This window comes from Miniopterus natalensis, chromosome 8, assembly GCF_054644295.1.
Source record: "Miniopterus natalensis isolate mMinNat1 chromosome 8, mMinNat1.hap1, whole genome shotgun sequence".
NCBI classification, from domain to species: Eukaryota; Metazoa; Chordata; class Mammalia; order Chiroptera; family Miniopteridae; genus Miniopterus; species Miniopterus natalensis.
The window spans coordinates 37,363,887-37,383,465 of record NC_142088.1 but is presented as its reverse complement, the minus strand read 5'-3'; the positions used below and the strand labels follow the sequence as shown (position 1 = coordinate 37,383,465).

Below are 19,579 nucleotides of genomic sequence, written 5' to 3'. Positions count from 1 at the left end.
ATGACTTTGGGTGCATCGATGCTCATATTGCATGCATTGTAAGATAACCAGATTGTGTAGTATGGATCTGTTAATCACAGCCTTTGGTGATAAATTTAATTTAATTTTAAGGGGGAATAAATCTTGTAAATAAAAAGAATTAACCAACTCATTGACATTTGACACTTTTGAACAACAGGTATAGTTTGGCAGTTGTTCACAGTTGTCTCAAATATACCATTTTAGTGTTTAATACCTTTCCTTGTAGGGGAAAGTAGGTTAGTGTAGTGTTACTTCTTCAGTAGTATATATTTTCTTGTCACCAGTTATTACTAACTGATGGTTGTCATTTTGTCTTTTTATTTTCCCCACTGTGGAAGCTAGACATGCGCTACCTTTTATTTCTCTTTATCCTTTCTTTGTATATACTTATACATTTACGTAATTGACTCACTGGCGATATCTGTTTTATAGAGAAGACTACATATTTGGTTTGTTTTCATTTAAAGCAACTTCTTCAGCTGAAGTTTTAATAAATAAAATTAAGGGAAAGCAGCTACATTCCTGACACAAAATTTTGTTACCCATTTAGCACTGGTTTTTCTTTCAAGCCTTTAACTGGATAGAGACCGTGTTTAGCAGCAACCCATGGGATCAGGGTCTTCAACCCTGAATTATTAGGTCACTTGGCCTTTTCATACATAAATCTCTTAAGGGATTATTGGTCTTACTCGTCTTCCTAGTTTTGCATATTCCTCAGTGGCCCTCGCATGACTGCACCTGGGTGCTCAGTGAATAGCCTGCATAGAGTTCTTTGGAGGTGCCCTAGAATAGTGTTAGAATGCAGCCTGTAAAAGTAGTGATCTAAGAGGGCCAAGTGGAGATTTAAGGATTTTGGATACACCAGCATGTGATTAAAACCAAGGGAGCAGATACAAACACAGATAGTATGGATGAAGAAAAACAGGCCTAAGAAAGAAATCCAGGGAACCTCAACATTTAAGGGATAGTCATACAAACAAGAGCAAAGGAGACTGAGGAATACTATCTGGAGGATTTGGAGGAAAACCAGTAAGGTGAGAAGCCCAGGGGAATTTTTTTCAAGATGGAAATGGTCAATGATGTTACATTTGCTAATAGATCAGGTGAGAATTTAAAAGTATACACAGTTATGAGGGGGCAGGGCAGAGGGGGCCAATGGGGGGAAAAAGGAGACATCTGTAATACTTTCGACAATAAAGCTAAATTAAATAAATAAATAATAAAGCTGCTGTAAACATTTGTATACAAGTTGTATAAACATGTTTTCATTTCTCTGGGATAAATGCCCAGGAGTGCAATTGATGTGTTATATAGTAGTTGTAGGTTTAGTTTTTTTTAAAAGAAACTGCTAAATTATTTTCCATTTGTGGAATGGAAGTAGCTATAAAAATAAAAGTACACAGTTATATTTATCTCCTATATGATTGGTCCAAGTGGACTGTATCGACCTTTGCACAAGTTTTGTGAGAGAGTACTTTCAGAACTCCCTTCCTACAAATCATTTCTAGAGAGTTTCACATTAAGGGTTATAACCATTCAGTTTTGTTCTTTGTCCCATCTCCTTTTCCTCATTATTATTATTTGTTATTATTACTGTATAGCACTTAAATTCCATTTTTAGAGTCATGATAAAGAACTTGTTACTTTCTCCCACTGGGTGTGGCTCAGTGATTGAGTGTGGACCCAGGAACCAAGAGGTCACGCACAGCTCGATTCCTGGTCAGGGCATATGCCGAGGTTGTGGGCTCAATCCCTAGTATGGGGCGTGCCGGAGGCAGCTGATCAATGATGTTTCTCTCTCATCGGTGTTTCTATTTCTCTCTCTCTCTCTCTCTCTCCTCCTCTCCCTCTAAAAGTCAATATAAACATATGTTTTTTAAAAAGAACATGTTATTTTTATAAATTTGTAACATTTATTAACCCCTATAAATATTAAAAGATTAGTAGGTTTTATTTACATTTTAAGTATTTGTTTTATAAGTTGGATTTTCAAAATAAAAACACATTAAATTTCAATAATCTAAATGCTTTACCAGAGAGTTAAGAAAACATGCATTCTTCCCCTGTTCGGTGTGGCTCAGTTGATTGGAATGTTGTCCCGTGCACCTAAAGGTTGCTAGTTCAATTCCCAGTCAGGGCACATAGTAGGTTGCTAGTTCAATTCCCAGTCAGGGCACATAGTAGGTTTCGAGTTTGACATCTGTTGGGAGTGTGTATGGGAGAATTGATGTTTCTCTCTCCCTTACCCATTCTCTAAAAAATCAGCAAACATACACTCAGGTGAGGATTAAAAAAACCATGCAGTTTTACCATTCCATAAATGAAGCATAGATAACATTGATAAATTGTGTTTGCTTGCAGCTCCCATAGAATAAAGCAGAGTTAACTTAAGAGCACTGTTTTGTTAAATTAGAATTTATAAAACTTTTAGGTACTGTATTTATAAAAATAAAATTTGACATGCTAATAAAACACTAAACTCCTTTTAATATATTTTAATCATATATTCTTTGTTCTTATTGGAAATTTAGATAACTTTAATGTTTTATAAAGCATAATTCATTTAATGTTATTTTTATCACATTGGTCAAATCAGTCTTGAGACTAGAAATAGGTCATCCTTCTAAGTTTCTTTGGTATCTTTTCTCATGATTCTAACCAGACCAAGGTTTAAAACAGAATCAGTGTCAGTACATAGCCAGGATATTTATTGGAGAATAAAATGGCTTTTATATACCTTAAGAGTTTTATTTTCCATATGAAACAAAGTATGCAGTTATAACAATGTGTTACACCTCACATTAAAACATTAATATTGTTAAATATTATTAATTGTCCCTCACCGTTTTCATTGACTTAATATTATACAGCCTAGCCTAGCTTTACACAGGGTTACATGTCCAGTAAGTCATTGTTGAGCTGGATTTTAGCTCAGTGCTTGAGAATAGGCTATGAACGTGTGGTATAACATCATGATTATTAATTAAATTATTTTAAATTAAGGAAAACTTTTAGACATGGATATAAGATTGGTATTTCTATAATCTAGAATTGAATTTTTATTAACATGTTGCTTATAGCTTTAAAGCTTTTAAAATTGTGAAATTAAATTTATTTTGAAATTGAATTTTCCTAAGTGTAGGGAACTGTCTTCTAGAGACTTGAGTATGCTCTTCTGCCTTTCCTATGGCAAAAAAAGAGAGGACTTTGCTCCCTTGAAAGTTATGAATGGAAAGCTCAATTTGAATGATATAAAGCCTCTTTTTCATTTTTGAAGGAATAAATATTAAAGTTAAGAGAATTTCTGACTTGGATGCCAGATAAAGCAGCATTTATTAGAATGTTTGTAACTTATTTGAAAACTTAATATGGTATTCAATTATGTTTTCTAGGGTTGTAGATCTCTGTAGAAATGTAAAAGAAAGAATAATAAAGGAATGCAAAGAGAAGGGTGTTCAGTTTGCTCCTCTTTCTACATGCAGGTGGGTTTTTTTATTGTTCTTATACTTCTTATTCTGAAAAAACAACAATTTTTTAATTAATGGAGAAGTGTAATTGGCCAGCTGAAGAGAAGCTTGCCACCTTGTTAGGATTGTGCCACTAGCATTTACAGCAGCCCTGACCCCTTAGGTGTAGAGCACCCCTTCTGCGAGTGAGCCTTGTACCCTGTGTGGACAGCATGATGGTGAAGACCCAAACGCCTGAGCTCCTGGAATAAGAGAAGACCTTCACTGAAACTGTAAATTACATATATAGTCAGGGAACTATAAGTTATATACACAGGCAACTTAGCTTTCTCTTCAATAGAGAAAAAGCACTTTAAACATTTTATCTATTGTTAATTAAATGAATGGGTGAGAAATTAAGAAATGAGTGGAGCAAAAGACCCAAATGAAGATTAACTCTGCTTTCCAATAAATCTTTCTGCAATAATGGAAATGTTCTGTATCTGCCCTGTCCAATATGGTTGCCACAAGGCACATGTGGCTGTTGAGCTGATGAAATGTGGCTAGTGTGACTAGAACTGAATTTTAAATTTTATTTGATTTTAAATAATTAAAATTCAAATTTAAGACACTTGTGGCTAGTATCTTTCATATTGGGTAGTCATGACCCATATTGGATCATGTTTAACTGAAGGTCTTGTTAACTTTATTAAATAGCAACAGCTCAGATGGAAGTTTTCTTGAGAAGGGGTGCTTTGTACTACATCTTTTTATATTAGCTTTCCATGTAAACACCAGAAGATTAAATGTATTAAGATTGAATTTATGTCCGTTTTTCTCCTCATTGACCCGTTCCACCCCGCCTTCCCCCCCTCCCCAGTTCCTCACCATCCCATTGTCTGCATCCTTGGGTTGTGCATATATGCATATAAATTCTTTGGTTAATCTCTCCCCCTCCACCCACCCACACCCCTCCTTCCCTCTGACATTCGTCAGTCTGGTCCATGCTTCCAAGTCATTGAATCTGTTCTGTCCATCAGTTTATTAAGCTCTTTAGATTCCACATATAAGTGAGATCATGTGATGTTTGTCTTTCTCTGCCTGGCTTATTTCACTTAGCATGTGTAATATTTTGAATTAAAAAAAAAAGTTTTTTAAAAAGTTAATGCTATTGAAATGTCAAATAAAAACTGCAGCTTTATTTAAACAATTTTATAATTTTTTATTCATTATTATCAGATTTTTCATGCTTTAAAAAAATAGATTTTCTTCTAAAAAAAAGATTGACTTGAGCATTTGAATTTTCTAATAAGTTATACAATTAATTGGAATGGAGAATAAAGAGAAGTTAGGACAGATCATGAACAGGGGAACTTTAAAGTAAATTTATTGAACATTCGGTATTATATGACTGCCTCTCTTTTTTCCGGTGTGTGTGTGTGTGGGTGTGGGTGTGGGTGTGGGTGTGGGTGTGGGTGTTTGTGTGGTTTTCAAGACTATAACCCCAATATTCATTCTAGAAACCAAAATCGATATAAGCATGAATAAGAGTTAGGTAATTTTGGAAATAATGTAATATCTTTATTATTAAATGCACCAGATGCTGGGCTCGGAAACAACAGTTATACTTGAGCACAACAGCATTTTTCTATACCTGACCCTTGTTCTTCTGATTTCCTTGGAATCACTCTCAGCCTGGGAAGGCAGACCTGTGCCTGTTCCAACCCAAGGGCCTGTACTTGTCCTGCCTGCCAGTTGTATCACCATGACAACTTCCTGCTTAGTTTTTAATTTCTTTGTTTTGTAACATTACATATGTCTGAAGAGTGAAAGTACTGTTCCACTGTTTATTAGTAATTTAATCTCTTTGAGCTCTAAATTTATCATTAGTAAAGTAGCGGTAATATCATCTGCCTGATGGGACTATTGTACAAATGAAATGAGAAAGCATATGAAGATTTAATGTAAATACCAAGATTGAAGTAGACAATTCATACTAGTATTAGGGAGGAAAATTTGGATATTTCGGTTTTCTTCCCAAAGACAGATCCTCATAAAGGCATCCAATTGTTAAGCCCTCTTGATATTTTGACATAGCATGATAATTTGTATATATTTGCTTGCAAGACTAGAAATACTTCTATACTCTTTAAATTGCTATCTCTTCTGTGATTTTTTTCTTCTTTTCTCTTCTTTTTTCTTTTACATCTCTCATCTTGTACTTCCCTACTGCCATATTTTGTTTCTTGGTTCTACTTATTGCTCTCATTGAAACAGACATCTTTTAGAATTTGATAAATTGTGCATCTGCTGGGTAAAAGAGTTAAATCCTAACATGAGATGAGGGGAACATTAATGTTCATGTAAATCGGGATCCTTTGATATAGTCTTTTCTGCTTCTGGTGAGAAAGAGGATTTGAAGAGCATTTCAGGAAGTACCAAATCAAGTCAGTATTAACATGCAGAACATGTATATTCAGGGTAGAGTCAAAGAAGTGAAAGCTAAAAATGTGGATTTAGAGCTTATTCGCTGGGTATTTGTTATATCTGAAGAAAGGGAAATAGGGGGCCTTGTTATGTACAAGGGTTATAATAGCAAAGCTATTGATGGCTTAGTGACTGATCTTGGAGAGAACCTTTCCAAATAGGAGTGTAAGAATGTACTTTTTAAAAAATTTAGAGGCATCTTTAAAACAAATTTTTTTCTTAAAGTCTACCAAAAAAAAATGTTTTGTGTTTATTTATATTATCTACCCAAATTGATACATCAAGTCCTCACTTAATGTCAATAGGTTCGACTTTAAGCAAAACAAAGTGTAATAAAACTAATTTTACCATAGGCTAATAATATAAAAAAGAGTTAAGTTCCTGCTGCCTCTCATCAGACATCTCATCAACCTTATAACAATATTGAATGAAACAATGTTATTGAGCACCTGCTGTACTTAATTCTTCTCATGACAATCTGGTCTGTCAGGCCTGTTGTTATTATACTGAAAACAAACCAGGCCTAATAATCCAAAAATCATTTGTTACCAGTGAAATTTGAAACACTTAAAATAATAGAATCTATTCTTGTGTAGTTAAGAAGTTTTTATTCTTTTGTTTTGTCCGGTGGCAACGTAACAGATTTTATCTCCCCTTTCTCCTTCTGCCCCACCTCCCTATTCAGCGTCCCTGGAGACTTCTCCCTTTCCATTATGAAAATATCATTGTGATAAACCACTGCTTATTGAAAGTGATTGGGAAATAAAATATACTGCCTTAGGACATCTTCTATAACAACACTTAAGTCTTGGTTCTTCAGAAGGTACTCACAAGACCTAAGGATCTTCATTATGTATTGTAGATAGGTAGAATTGGTATAGTTAGACTGAATTGGCCATATGTCATTAATTAAGTAGCTGGTTTTATAGAAATAATTTTCTCAAAAGTTTAAATGCTCAACTTCTGTGATCATCTTATAAAACCAAAGTTTAGAATGTGCAAAGTCTAATTATTTGAATGGTTTTGATAAATAAGAGTTTTAAATATAGTTTTGTAAACTCATACTTGATTAAACCAACATTTAACAAGAATTTGATTTTAGTTTAGTTTGACTTTAACTGCTCAATAGTTTCTGTTGAATGTAAATGTGTGAGATATATTTTTTAAACTAGTTTTCTAAAAAGTTATTTCAAAATTAATTTAAAATAATTATAGATATCATTGAAATTAAAGATCCCAAGGTAAATAATTTAGCTGTAGGGTGCATTTATTGAGTTTATTTCATTTCTGTTTGTTAAAAGGTATTTTGTCTACTGGAATAGAAATTCCAACCCTAAATTTTCTGAAGAAGTTCTATGGAAAGGAATTCCTAGCAAGGGAATCTGACACAAGTAAAATACTCCAAAAAGTGTAGAGCACAAGCACTTTTAGAAATTTAAAGAATAGTAGAATAACTGGCAACCACATTATCACTTATCAAGATGATTTTGGAATCGGTTAGTGTTTAACTTGTCTTAAGTGATAGAATTGATCTATTAAAAGGTGTTAGATCTGAGTCATTATCTGAAATGGACCCAAATGGTAGTTTTCTAAAAGGTGTTTTCATGATTTCTACTTTGCCTTTCTTTGAGATACTGATCAATCAAGCTCTGTTGTGATTTTAGAAGCTTCTTTATCTACTGAAAACTGAACTGTGTAATATTGATTCTGGATTTGTTGGAAGGTGGCAATACTCTATTAATATTTAGTTATTTTTTCTATTTATTGATGATAACTATTCATAAGAATAGTGATGTATATTACTAATTTCTATAAACTCATTTCAGTCTCGTACCCTTGAAGTTTATTTAAATTTGAAATGATAATGCTGTCATAGTTAAAATGGTTCTCTAGTTTTTCTTAAACTTTGTAAATCTGGTACTTAAAATGTAAACATTCAAGGGATCTTTTTTATGGGTGCGAATTAACACTAGAAAAAACACAGCTGGCAAATTGATAGTACCATTGTTAAACAGTTCATTTCTTCTGTTCTGAGGCACCTAACATTTGGCCTAAAAGGCCATTAAAATTTTAGATTAGATTCTATTTGTATTGTGTAGTAAAAAGAGTATTTCCTCTGTATTTGCTCCTTCTGTTGAATTAAATTCTTTGTGGGAACCTCTGTAAATTGCATTCGGAGATTTAACTATGATTACCTTAGCTCCCTTTTAAATGATTCACCTAATTGCATTTTGAAAGCCCAAATATATATAGTTATATGATTTAACAATCTAACGTTCTAGGTATCGTTTGTAAACACCCGTGTAACATGTACTCATATGGGGCCCAGAGATGCTATTTTAAGGCCATGTCAGTGCATTTGATATGATCGTTCACTTTGCTTTCAAAGTCCCTACAAATTATCAATGTGAACTCAGTGAAGATGTATTTTACCTAGTCTGATCATTTTTGGTATTTGTACATTTCTCTTGTTTCCCAGTTTTAAGGTCTTGTATTTATTTCTGTTAATTTTGAGGAAGTTTAGAAGACTTACGGTAGATTACCAAGTTCCAGGTAGTTTGGGGCTGTTTTTAGCTACAATATACTTCATAAAATAAAATAAAAATCCCTTCTGAGAAGGTGGGGCTTTTGTTTATTTCAGACCAGTTGGAGAAACATTTACATTGTTTTTAAATTTTTAAACTTTTGGGGGCTACTAATCCAGATTTACCAAATAAAGTTGTAAAAATAGTACAAATAGTTTCTGTATAGCCTTCATCCAAGCCCATCTTTGTTCCTTTTATGGAGTGGGAGGCTGGGTAGAGAATGAGATTATGACTTAAGCAAATCATTCAGATGATCTTTTAAGTTTTCAGACATTAAATCTGATTTCATTTAATTTAAAGCGTTGTGGGGATTTTGTCTGTTTGTTTTTTAGGGTGACGCAGACTTACGATGCAGGTGCATGTATCTACTTCTACTTTGCCTTTAACTACAGGGGAATAAGTGACCCACTGACTGTGTTTGACCAAACCGAGGTAATTTTGCATACGTGAATATAGCTCTTACATTCTTTTATTAATTTTGGTAAACTTTACCATCAATTTATGAATTTTAGTTTGACTCTCTTTAATCACTTGTGGCTTACTTGATTGATATCCCATAGAAATGAGAAGCATGTTTGTTGCACTAGGTTGTATACTGAATTGAGTCTAAAATTAATATTCTCTACATATATTACAATTAATGTTCTAAAATTAATATTCTTTAGCTTGTGATTTTTTTTGGTTGTTACTTATAGTACATAATACCAGATGAAATTAAATAACAAAGGACTATAGAAATCCTTGATATCACTTTGTCAGCCCACTCATCTCCAGATGGTGGCTGCTGTTGAGGTCAGCAGCCCTAATGCTCTTGGTCTGTGTTGCTGTAATATCCTTACTCTAGGTTTATAATTTATTTGTTTGCTAGAGCTGTATGTAGGCCATTGAGGTTCATTTGCTAGCAGTTTTACTACATTTCTTAAATGGCTTTAAGCTTCTAATTTTTATAAAACGTTCTGTTTGATGGTCAATATTCCTTGTTACAAGTACGCCTAGAGTTGAAGAAATGGACTAGAATACAAAGGAACTGGAAGAAACAGACTAGAGTACAAAGGAACTGGAAAGACACTGAGATTTTTTAAAACCTCAGGTATCCTAATGTCTCAATTCCATCAGGTGCCTACCAAAAATAGTACCACAAGATCATTTTCAGTGGACACTCTTAGACCTAAGTCATAGATAAGATTTGGTTATCTCTCACCTATGCCTCTCCCTCCAATCTAACTTTTTAATAGCTTTTTTGAAATAAAATTGAAATACAGTAAAGTGTACAGTTTGATGCATTTTGATGTATATGTACACCAGTGAAATCATCATCCCGATCAAAATCATGAACATATCCATCACCCTCAAAAGGTTAAATACTTTCCCATCATCTTAACTTTTCAGCGTTTTTGTGTTGCTCTCTGGCTGCCCAAAGCCCCTTCCCTGTAGTACTACAAGAGTGAAATTATTTCTTCTTTCCCAGTCCCAACTGCCATTCTTTAAGTGCTACTGGTTTCAAGTAGTTATTGCTTTATTTAAAATAATTTGTTAGAGGATATAATCTCTTAGAGCAGGGGCCATATTTATGATTCATTTGAAAAATGCTAAGTGATGAGGGTTCTTATAAATTACTTTGCAATGAGACACAGGCTATCTGTCCCACATTCCTGACAGTTTGTACAACCTGAGTAATTCTGAGAGGCTCAAGGCCTTGTAGATATTTCCCCTCATTGCTCTGCCATACTGATGAATTTGATGTAATTTCAGTTTCTGTTACCCTTTTTTAACCCTGTGCTTCAGCAATCAATTTATTTGGGTTTTGGTGTTTCGTTTGTCTTTCTCACCTTGGTGCTCTGTGAGGAGCCTAGTCAGGGCAAGTGTGCTAGGATAAAAGGAGATGGGGGTTTCGAGCTTAAGTACCCATAGGAATGACAGGTAATTTGCCCCTTGGGGCTTTTGTGGTTGATTCCTAATAGCTTTGTAAGTAATCTGGAGTCTCATGCCCACTGTATGATACTAGGTTGATAATTTAACCACTGAAGCTTCATTTTCTTTATCTGTGAAATACGAGTAATAGTAATTATTCCATAAGACTGTTGTAAAAACAAACGAGTTATTGCAGGTAAATTGCTTAGTGCTTTTCTGGACACACAATAAGCAGTCAGTAAATGTTAGTTACTAATGTTTATTGGTACAGTGAGATGTTTACTTCAGAGTAGGACCTCGCTTTGTCTTTACAAAACTTTTTTCACTATTAACAATCTAGTACTGCTAAATTGATTATTTTGCCTTTTTTTTCTTTTCTAGAATCTGGAAGTGACAATTATAGATATTTTGACTATTCACTGGAAAAAACCAAAAAGCTAGGCTATGTATTTTAGTTGCTTTTTAAATGCAGTTAACCTAAGAGAAAGGAAAATTAGGCTTCTAGTTTATTATTTAACTCAGGAAGTATGTGTCTCCTTTGGGAGTTGGATCTTAACCCTCACTTCAAAGTGAAATCTATTTGTTGTATTGTTTCCAAATATAGGCAGCTGCTAGAGAAGAAATCCTCGCTAATGGAGGGAGTCTGTCACATCACCACGGAGGTATTCTTTTTTAATATCACTAATGTAAATTTATGATATTTCTAATGTAAAAAATGTTTGATTTGATAAAATGCTGGGAAGAGTCATAATATGAATAATATGAGAGCACCTGAGATTTCTTGGAAGTGTTTATCTGTCACCGAGGTAGGTTGTGGTCGAAACCAACAGGAGTCTGACTTGACAAGCCTGCTTAGATGTGAACCTAGATAGCCTTCTGAGTGCTCAGGGAACCTGATGTTCCCCAAGATCACCTAGGTTGCCTCAGAGGTATTTGACCATTAAAGCAAAAGTTTTTAAAGGGAAAAAAAGAAATATAAATGTTTTTCAGCCACTATTGGAATGTAGCTGGACATTGGTTTAATACCATATATTGAAGAGCTATTCTGCCCACTGAGAATTCAGTAAATTAATCAAGATAGCATGTGAAAAAAAAATTTTTTTTTCAAGATTTTAATGCTGTTTTGTTACTTGGTGACTATTGTAATAATATTAAGTTTTATCAGAGAATTTGTCACATCACCAATAAAAATTAGGATATGTCTACCTATGTACTAGCAGGCTTATGAAAGTTATATGAGGCAGTTTTTTTAAAGTGAAACAGTGGCTAGTCTGTCATTAAAATTGTAATTTTTGAGGTTATCCACCTGTCCCTCTTAATAGAAATTTGTTCTGAATATATCCCTCAATATAATTTGCTTAGAAAAATAGATATATTTAGATTTTAAATTTAAAAATATTTTTTAGGAAGGAGCATGAGGATAGATGACCACCAAATTAAAAAATTCAGCTCCTATCCCTGACCTGGATTCTCTATATCCCTCTTTCCCTGTTTGATTTTTCACCATAGCATTTAGCATTATCTAACATGCTATGTATTTACACTTCTCAAAAGTAGCTATCTCCTTCTATTGGAAAGTGAGAATTCATAGAGAGGAAGTTCTGTTTTGTTTGTTGTTATGTACCGGCACCTAGAACAGTGCTACTCCCAAAGCCCCATCCACCCTCCCTACATGTGTGTAAGATGAATGAAAGAATTTTGGTAGAAAAACAGTGGGCTATAGATGATCTGTGCTCATACAACATTATTGCAGCCAGACCTGGAGAAGATTGCTGATGTGGATGACTGGACTAGAAAAACAATTTCCAGCATTGTTGTATCGTTATAATATTTTGCTATCACGTTACTTTTTTCGTAACCCCTACACATAAATTTCTAACGTAGCTGACTGATAGGATTAAAGTCGATGAAGTTGTTCTGCTCTTCTTCCTTTTATTATCTTTTGATGGAGATTCTAATGAATGTTAGAATGACAGAAATGAAGGGAGGAAAATGAAATTAGAAAGCTCTCAAGTGCAATTAAAAGTTTCTTATTAATCTGGAAGTCTAATTTTGGAAATTTAAACATGAGGTATTTCATAAAGACACTTCGGTTTTAGCACCTTCCTTTAAAATGCTCAGAAAGCCATATACATTATTTTTAAAAAAATTTATATATTCTGTTTCAGGATGCCACTGTGTTAATATGTAACAGACTTGTAAAAATAGATACTATCATGCAGTAATGATATGTTCTTCATTCTAAATTGGTTGCATGGAAAGAGGAAGCAAAGTAATTTAGCTATAATTACTTGTTTGAAGAAAAAAAATTCCTTTCTGTAGCCAATTTTGCCTTTTGGTACGTGTCAGCAGCCAACAGTGAACTTTTTCATTTAAGATCAGGAACTATAGGTTCCACATTTATGATGGTAAATATGAGAAAGGTGATTCTGCAGGAGGTGAGAACAGCTGAATCTTGTGTATGGCAGGAAATAGCGGATTAATTGTCATTTAGGTAATTGGGTTTTAGATATTCTATTTCCTTTGAAACTTGGATTTTGTTACTTGTGAAAGCTATGGTAGTAGTCCATTGTATTAATCAATACACACAAATAGAAGTTTAGAAAATACAGTTCGACAGATGTAAACCTTATTTAACCTATAAGATCACAATTCAATTCTCAGTCCCAAGGTAAACAATGTAAATAGCTTCCTGTGATTTTTTTATACAAATTATGCTTAGTGCCTTTTAATATTGTTGCATGTTTTCCACACTATAAATATTATTGGTCCACTAGGCAATAGGGTTTCAAAGAGTTATACAGTAATTCTTTCTCTGAAGAACCTTATAGTCCATTAAGGTAAAATATTATAAACATCTCTAAAGGCCATTGATCAAAACTGATAGGATTATATCATTACCACTTTAACCAAGGTAAAAGTTTCCCATTTTCTTTTAAAAGCACTCAAAAGGTAACTTTAATAAACATGTAAATACTACAGATGTTGAAACAGTGAAGGGAAGGGAGATAGAATAGGGAAAGGAATTATCATTTATAAAGCTGTAAATATTTGTAGGTGCTCTGCATAGCTTAATCTCCTTTAATTCTGCCCAAGATGCCTGTGGAGTAGATATTATTTCTGTCTTTCAAATGAAGAGATGTCAAAACTCTCGAGTGTATAGTAACTTGCCCAAAGGTATGAGCAATAATTGTTAGTGAAAGAATTTGAATTTCAGTGCAGGTCCTCCTGCTTCAGTGTCCCTGTTCTCTTGCTTAAGAGCCTAAAAGAGCAAAGACAGGCAAAAAGCTAAAAAGAGTGAAATGAACAGCCTTCAAAAAGAGACACAATTTTTAAAAGTGTATGAAACAAAATACTAAACATTGCTGTTTTTCTTTTAAAATACAAAACCGCTTTTTTTTTATTTTGACACTAGTTTACTTGCCCTGCTTTAGATGTTAAAACAAATGAATCAACAGTTTTAATTCCCTCATCATAGGTATTTTGTTGTTTTCTCAGTCCTTACACATAAGTCAGTTTGACTTTCTGGTTGTTTTTATACTTCCTCATTGTAGGTTTCTAGCATGTCGGCAGTATCAGGTATTAAAACAAATGCAGGTCAGATCATGTTACAGTAAAACTCCTTGTATAATTTATGTGCATTTTCAGGTTCTAGGCTTATTAGGCCTTTATTTGCTGAAGACTCTCAAGTTTCATGAAATAATTTATTTTTAGAAATTATTAGCTTTAACTTGAATGTAGCAAGGTTTGACTGCATATTAATTTATTGAGAGGTCCTGCCTCATTTAAATAGAAATCTTTTATTTCTATCATATTTCTCATATTTTTATTTTCTATGTGGTCAAAATATGTCTACAAGGAAACAAACTAAACTACCTGGTTTCATTTGTTTCTTAGAAGAAACTAGGAAAGTCTGAATACAAAATATATACAAAATATATGTGCTGGTAAAATGGAGATGCTTTCCCTTTGCTAGCTTATCTTCTAAACTGCCAGACATTGCAGTGCTCCAGGGCTCAGCCCTGAGTCCATTTGTTCTGTGTGTTCATTCACGCCCTTGGTGATCGCCTCAGTCCCAGGACTTAAAACACTGTCTGCATGCTGCTGGCTCCCAAATAGCAGACAGCATCCACCACCACTGCCACCGGGGCTCCTGTAAAGCCTCCTGACTGGCCTGTGTCTGCTTCCATTCTCGCTCCCTCCTACTGCTTCTCTTGCTGCCAGAGGAATCTTGTTAAAATTCAGTGTTTCTCTTCACATTCAGAATGAAATACAAAGTCCTTCTCAAAGCCTTCAAGGACATATTGGTGTATGTTTCTCTCTGTCTTCATCTCATTCCTTTTCCCCCCTAGCAGTGTTGGCCATCTTGCTATTCCCCCGATGTAGCAGCCCCTTTTCCCTTCCAGGCCTTTGCTGTTTGTTCACTCTTTCTCTGATGTTCTTTCTCTTGTTTTCTTCCCCCAGATACTTGGCATGGCTTGTTTTCCCCTTCATTTCGATGTCTGATAAAAATGCCACCATCTTAGAGGTGCCTTCCCTCTTCTCTCGCAGTTTCTCTGCTCCTCGTTTGAACAAGTTCAGTGAGATTACTGACTTCATCTTGTTCATCACTGGGATCCCCAGTCCCTAGAACGGTGACTGGCTGTTCTGCATAGTAGATGCTCCATGAATATGTTAACTGCATGGATTCGTGCTCACAGAATTGGGGCAGTTTTGCAAATTATCAAATATCTCTGAATTTTTCATATTTGAATGGCATTAGTCTCATTGCTAATTCAGTTTCAAATGTTTAATAATCAGGCCTTGTTTGACTATGGGGTCGGATCATGAAAAGGCTCAATTCCATAATATTCCTGGGTAAGAGAATTAACAGCCATTCAGTGGAAAAGTAGGGTAAAATAATGTGCTTGCTAGCTCTACAAACACGTAATACCAGCCATTTTAGTGTTCTCCCTAGGTGCATTACGTATGTAAGAGTCCATTCAAACTTGGTCTTAAAAAAACAAAAGTTTGAGAGTTTTATAGCCCGGCTGGGCGTGGCTCAGCAGTTGAGCATTGACCTAGGATCCGGGCGATCGGGGTTCGATTCCTGGTCAGGGCACATGCCCCGGATGTGGGCTCGATCAATGACTCTCTCATCATTGATGTTTCTATCTCTCTCTCTCCCTCTCCTTTCCTCTCTCTGAAATCAATAAAGATATATTTAAAAAAAAAAAAAAGAGAGAGAGTCTTATAAACAGAGGGGAAAGACGTATGCTTTGGAATCAAATCTGTATTTTACTCCTGACTCTGCACCTAACTAGCTGTGTGACCTTAGGTTAATAACATCTCTGAGCTGAAGTGTTCCCACCTGCAAAACTGGAATAATGGTACCTACCTCACAGATTATTTTAAGACTTAAATGTGATAATTGTGTAAAGCATCTAAAGTGCCTTGCATATAGTAGGTGCTTAAAAAATAGTAGCCTTTAAAAAAAAAATAAAAGCAATAGACAGTATCAAGTGAAAGTATGGTTTGTATTCTTTTTTAAACTTTTTTTTTTTTTTAATTTCACCACCACCATCACCCCCTCGGCCCTCCCCCCAAAAAAAGAAAAAGAAAAACTACAAAAACCATTAGAGATACACGTGTTACTCAGCTTGAAGTAAAAGGTCTGGGAAGAGAGAATTAAAATTTTTTTTTACCTGGTCATAGAGGTCCCTGCCTCCACCTGCTTCTGCTCCTACTGCTCGGGGCCCCTGGTGTCGCTGGTCAGCAAGGACATGAAGCACACGGTGGACCTGAGCAGATATCTGGCCAAGGTGACTGCCAAGGTGGTCCTGATGCACCCAGGTGATGGCTTCACATCCCATGCTGCTTCGTTTTTATTGGCCTCAGTGTTAGAGCTTGAAGCACAGCTGGCGCACCTCTGTCTGCAGGTGAGGAAGAGATGACGAGAATAACTGTGGGAGTCCAAGAAACCAAAATCAAGGGTGAAAGTGAGAGGTTCTTCACCATCAAGCTCCCAGTGCTCTCGATCCTGGGACCAAGATTGCAGTCATTGTGGAAACAGTTTATGCCCATGTGCTTCAGCCATATTCAACCCAGATTGCTCAGTCAGAGAAACAGTGTTTGTGGTGTTTGAAGCCAACCATTCTTACTCTCCATATCCAACAAAGACAGAGACAATGCATGTGAAGTTTGCTTCCTAAAATGTGGAGAACTACACTAAGTTGGGGAACCCCACACAGTTCGAGAACCTCCTAGATTATGGACCTTTCAGAGATGCTCCTGCCTATAGTCAGGATACTGTTAAAGCACATTATGAGAACAACAGCCCTTTCCTTAACTATCACCAGCATGACCTGAGTCATCGATGTTTCTCACGGGGGTAATACTGCTGCGGAAGAAAGTGTGGACTTGAAGCACATAGAGACTGTGCTGAAGGGCCCTTTCCACGCTGATTACCAGAGCCAGGTAGTGGTGTATCCGCCATTGGTTCTTTAAAGACCATCCCCCTGCCACTGCCCAGGATGTTATTACCGGGATGAGACTGGCAGTGTTTTCTCCAGCATCCTCCTTATTTTGGGTGACTCTGTAGAGATGGAAATATGGCCTTCTCTCTTTTTGATGGGTGGAAGACCCATTACATCATTGACTGCAACCTCTCAAGCTGTGATTTAGGTACGACCAGTATGTACTGAAGATGAGGTTTGTGGACCAGGTGTTTGATAAGCAAGTGATAGATTTTTCTGACTGTGGAGATCATCTTGCCCAAAGGGGCAGAAATATCCAAGTTGACAGTCCTTATGAAGTCAGCCGTGCCCTAGGTGAGCTGTACTGGACCTACCTGGACACATCTGGCTGCACTGTGATTGTGGCCTACAAGAAAAATCTGGTAAAACAGAACATTTAGGACATCGTGGTGCACCACACATTCAACAAGGTGCTCACCTGCAGGAGCCCCTGCTGGTGGCGGCCATTTCTACATCTTGTTTTTCACAATCATCATCTACATCAGGCTGTACTCTTCCATCGCAAGGGATCCATCCACGGAAGCCAGGATGAAGGTGGCCTGCATCACAGAGCAGGTCTCAACCATGCTCACTAAGAGCATAGGTGTCTACCATTACACTGATGAGACTATCAGTAAGTGTAAACAGTCCTTCAACAGTGGCAGGAAGAGCCTGGAGATGGAACGCGATGCCTTGACCAGTGAGATTGCTCTGCTGCGGTCCAGGCCGAAGACAGAGTGCTCTGACCTGTGCAACAAAGTGACAGAAATGCAGAAACTGGGTACACAGGTCAAGGAGCTGGTGCTGAAGTAAGCAATGGAAGCTAAGCAGCTAGTGGTTGGCAAGCTAAAGAAAGACATGTATATCGGGAAAGAAGCTCATCTCAGAAAAGCGACAGGAGCTGGTTACCAAGATCAGCCACATCCTGGATGCTCTGTAGCCCCTGCCAGTTTTCCCAAGGGTGGGTCTAGAGTGTTGTGCTTACAGATAGCAGGTGTGTGGTGGGGGGAGGCGGGGGGTAGAGAGAGGCAGTAAACTTAGAGGCCAATGAATGCTAGCATCTGTGTTTTGCAAAAGGCCTTCAAGGAAGAGAAGCCAGGCTCTGCCTCAGGCAACAGAAGCAGCTTAGTTTTTGTCCCTAAAGTGTTTTTTTAAAATAGCCCCAAAACTTAAATTCCATTAAAAATAAAATATCTGTGTTTTGAACAAAGAAATTTTCAGTATTTGATTGCTTTTGTTTTGTTCTGAAGGCTAAGATATTCTTTCAAGCCTATAAGCTTCTTGTTTTATGCCCTTCTAATTCCTGATGTTTGGGTATTTTGCAAGTGTGTGCGTATATTTTAAAGCATGTGTGACCAAAAGAAAATAAAGCAAAAACTGTGAAAAAAATTTTCTTTCAATTACAATTGACATACAGTATTACATTAATTTCAGGTGTACAACATAGTGATTAAACGTTTATATACCTTACGAAGTGTTCACCCCAATAAGTCTAGTATAAGGTTTGTATTCTTAAACCCTTGCCCCAACCATTGAAGAAAGGGTTACAGTTTATTTGAAAAAGATCCAAATTCAAGGGATATGATTCAACAATTGTCTTAACATATTTTCTTCCATGACTTGCAGTTGGTCTCACTCTACAAGAATTTCTGTTACAATCTATTTGAAAGAGAAATAATTTTCTTCACACTATTGACTACAAAATTTGATATAGAAAAATGTCTATTTTCATAAATGCTTTTCTGCTGAAAGTTAATAATCTAATTTATAAATTTCAGATATTCGTGCTATTCAGTATGGTTCATAAAGCAGAAATCTTTCTATATAAATTTTAAAGATTGGGTTTAATCGTCCTGCTAAATTTAATAATAGAGCTTTTGAGAGACTACTTTATGTGTCAAAAAGATTTTCCTTAATTTGCATCCAGAACTTAAAACTCAAGTTGACATTATAGTAGCATCTTTATTTACTGACCTTCAGGCAGAGTCCTGACACTCTCAGTACCATTTTTGAGTTCAAGAGAAGAAGGGCTGGGGGTTGTGAGGATATTGATGCAATTTCTCTTAGAAGGTTTGGCCTATAATTGTGATTAATAACAGTTGCTTTCGCTATCTGGAAACAGACAGTCTGGTTTGTCTGCCCACAATCATGCTGTGATAAATGGAGCTATTTTAACTCTGGTTTTGTGTATCAAAGAAAACAGATGTAGTCTGGAACTGGAGGCTATAGGAAATATAAAGCCTGCTTAACCTAATCTTCATAGTGCTTGTTTTTGTAACTGACGAGCTGGTCCGTTTAAACAGCAGAGTTTATGTCAACCACGTATTTAATTTCAATTTATGACTTAAGTTTTTAAGTTGTTCATTTGCTAAAATTATACCTAAGTCCTTGTCAGGAAGTAAAAAGCCTTGATTAAATTTAATCAGTCTTAGTTTAAATATTGGTATCTTTACCTAACCAAAATTATTTACTATTATTCAGAGAATAATTATGGGGCAGCTGTTCTTACCTATTTTGTGTGGTCTTAACAGAATCCAATAGTATCAGAAACTTTAGAAGTAAAAAGAGACTATTCAAAAGAATGAGCAAAAGATCAGCTTTGAGGCCATTTGTTAAAAACCTATATTGTGAAATA

The 19,579-nt window shown here is 35.7% G+C and overlaps 1 protein-coding gene and 1 pseudogene across 2 annotated transcripts in view; both read left to right on the top strand.

Annotated features, from left to right (window-relative positions):
• Positions 1–19,579, top strand: part of AGPS (alkylglycerone phosphate synthase) — a 117,950-nt gene that overhangs the window by 85,623 nt on the left and 12,748 nt on the right. For both annotated transcript variants that reach the window (XM_016225126.2, XM_087819746.1), the window contains exons 17-19: positions 3,414–3,503; positions 8,872–8,971; positions 11,055–11,112. In XM_016225126.2, coding sequence (XP_016080612.2) covers positions 3,414–3,503; positions 8,872–8,971; positions 11,055–11,112 — 248 coding nt within the window. The remainder of the gene's footprint in view (positions 1–3,413; positions 3,504–8,871; positions 8,972–11,054; positions 11,113–19,579) is intronic.
• On the top strand, positions 16,164–17,901 carry LOC107544770 (dolichyl-diphosphooligosaccharide--protein glycosyltransferase subunit 1 pseudogene; annotated as a pseudogene).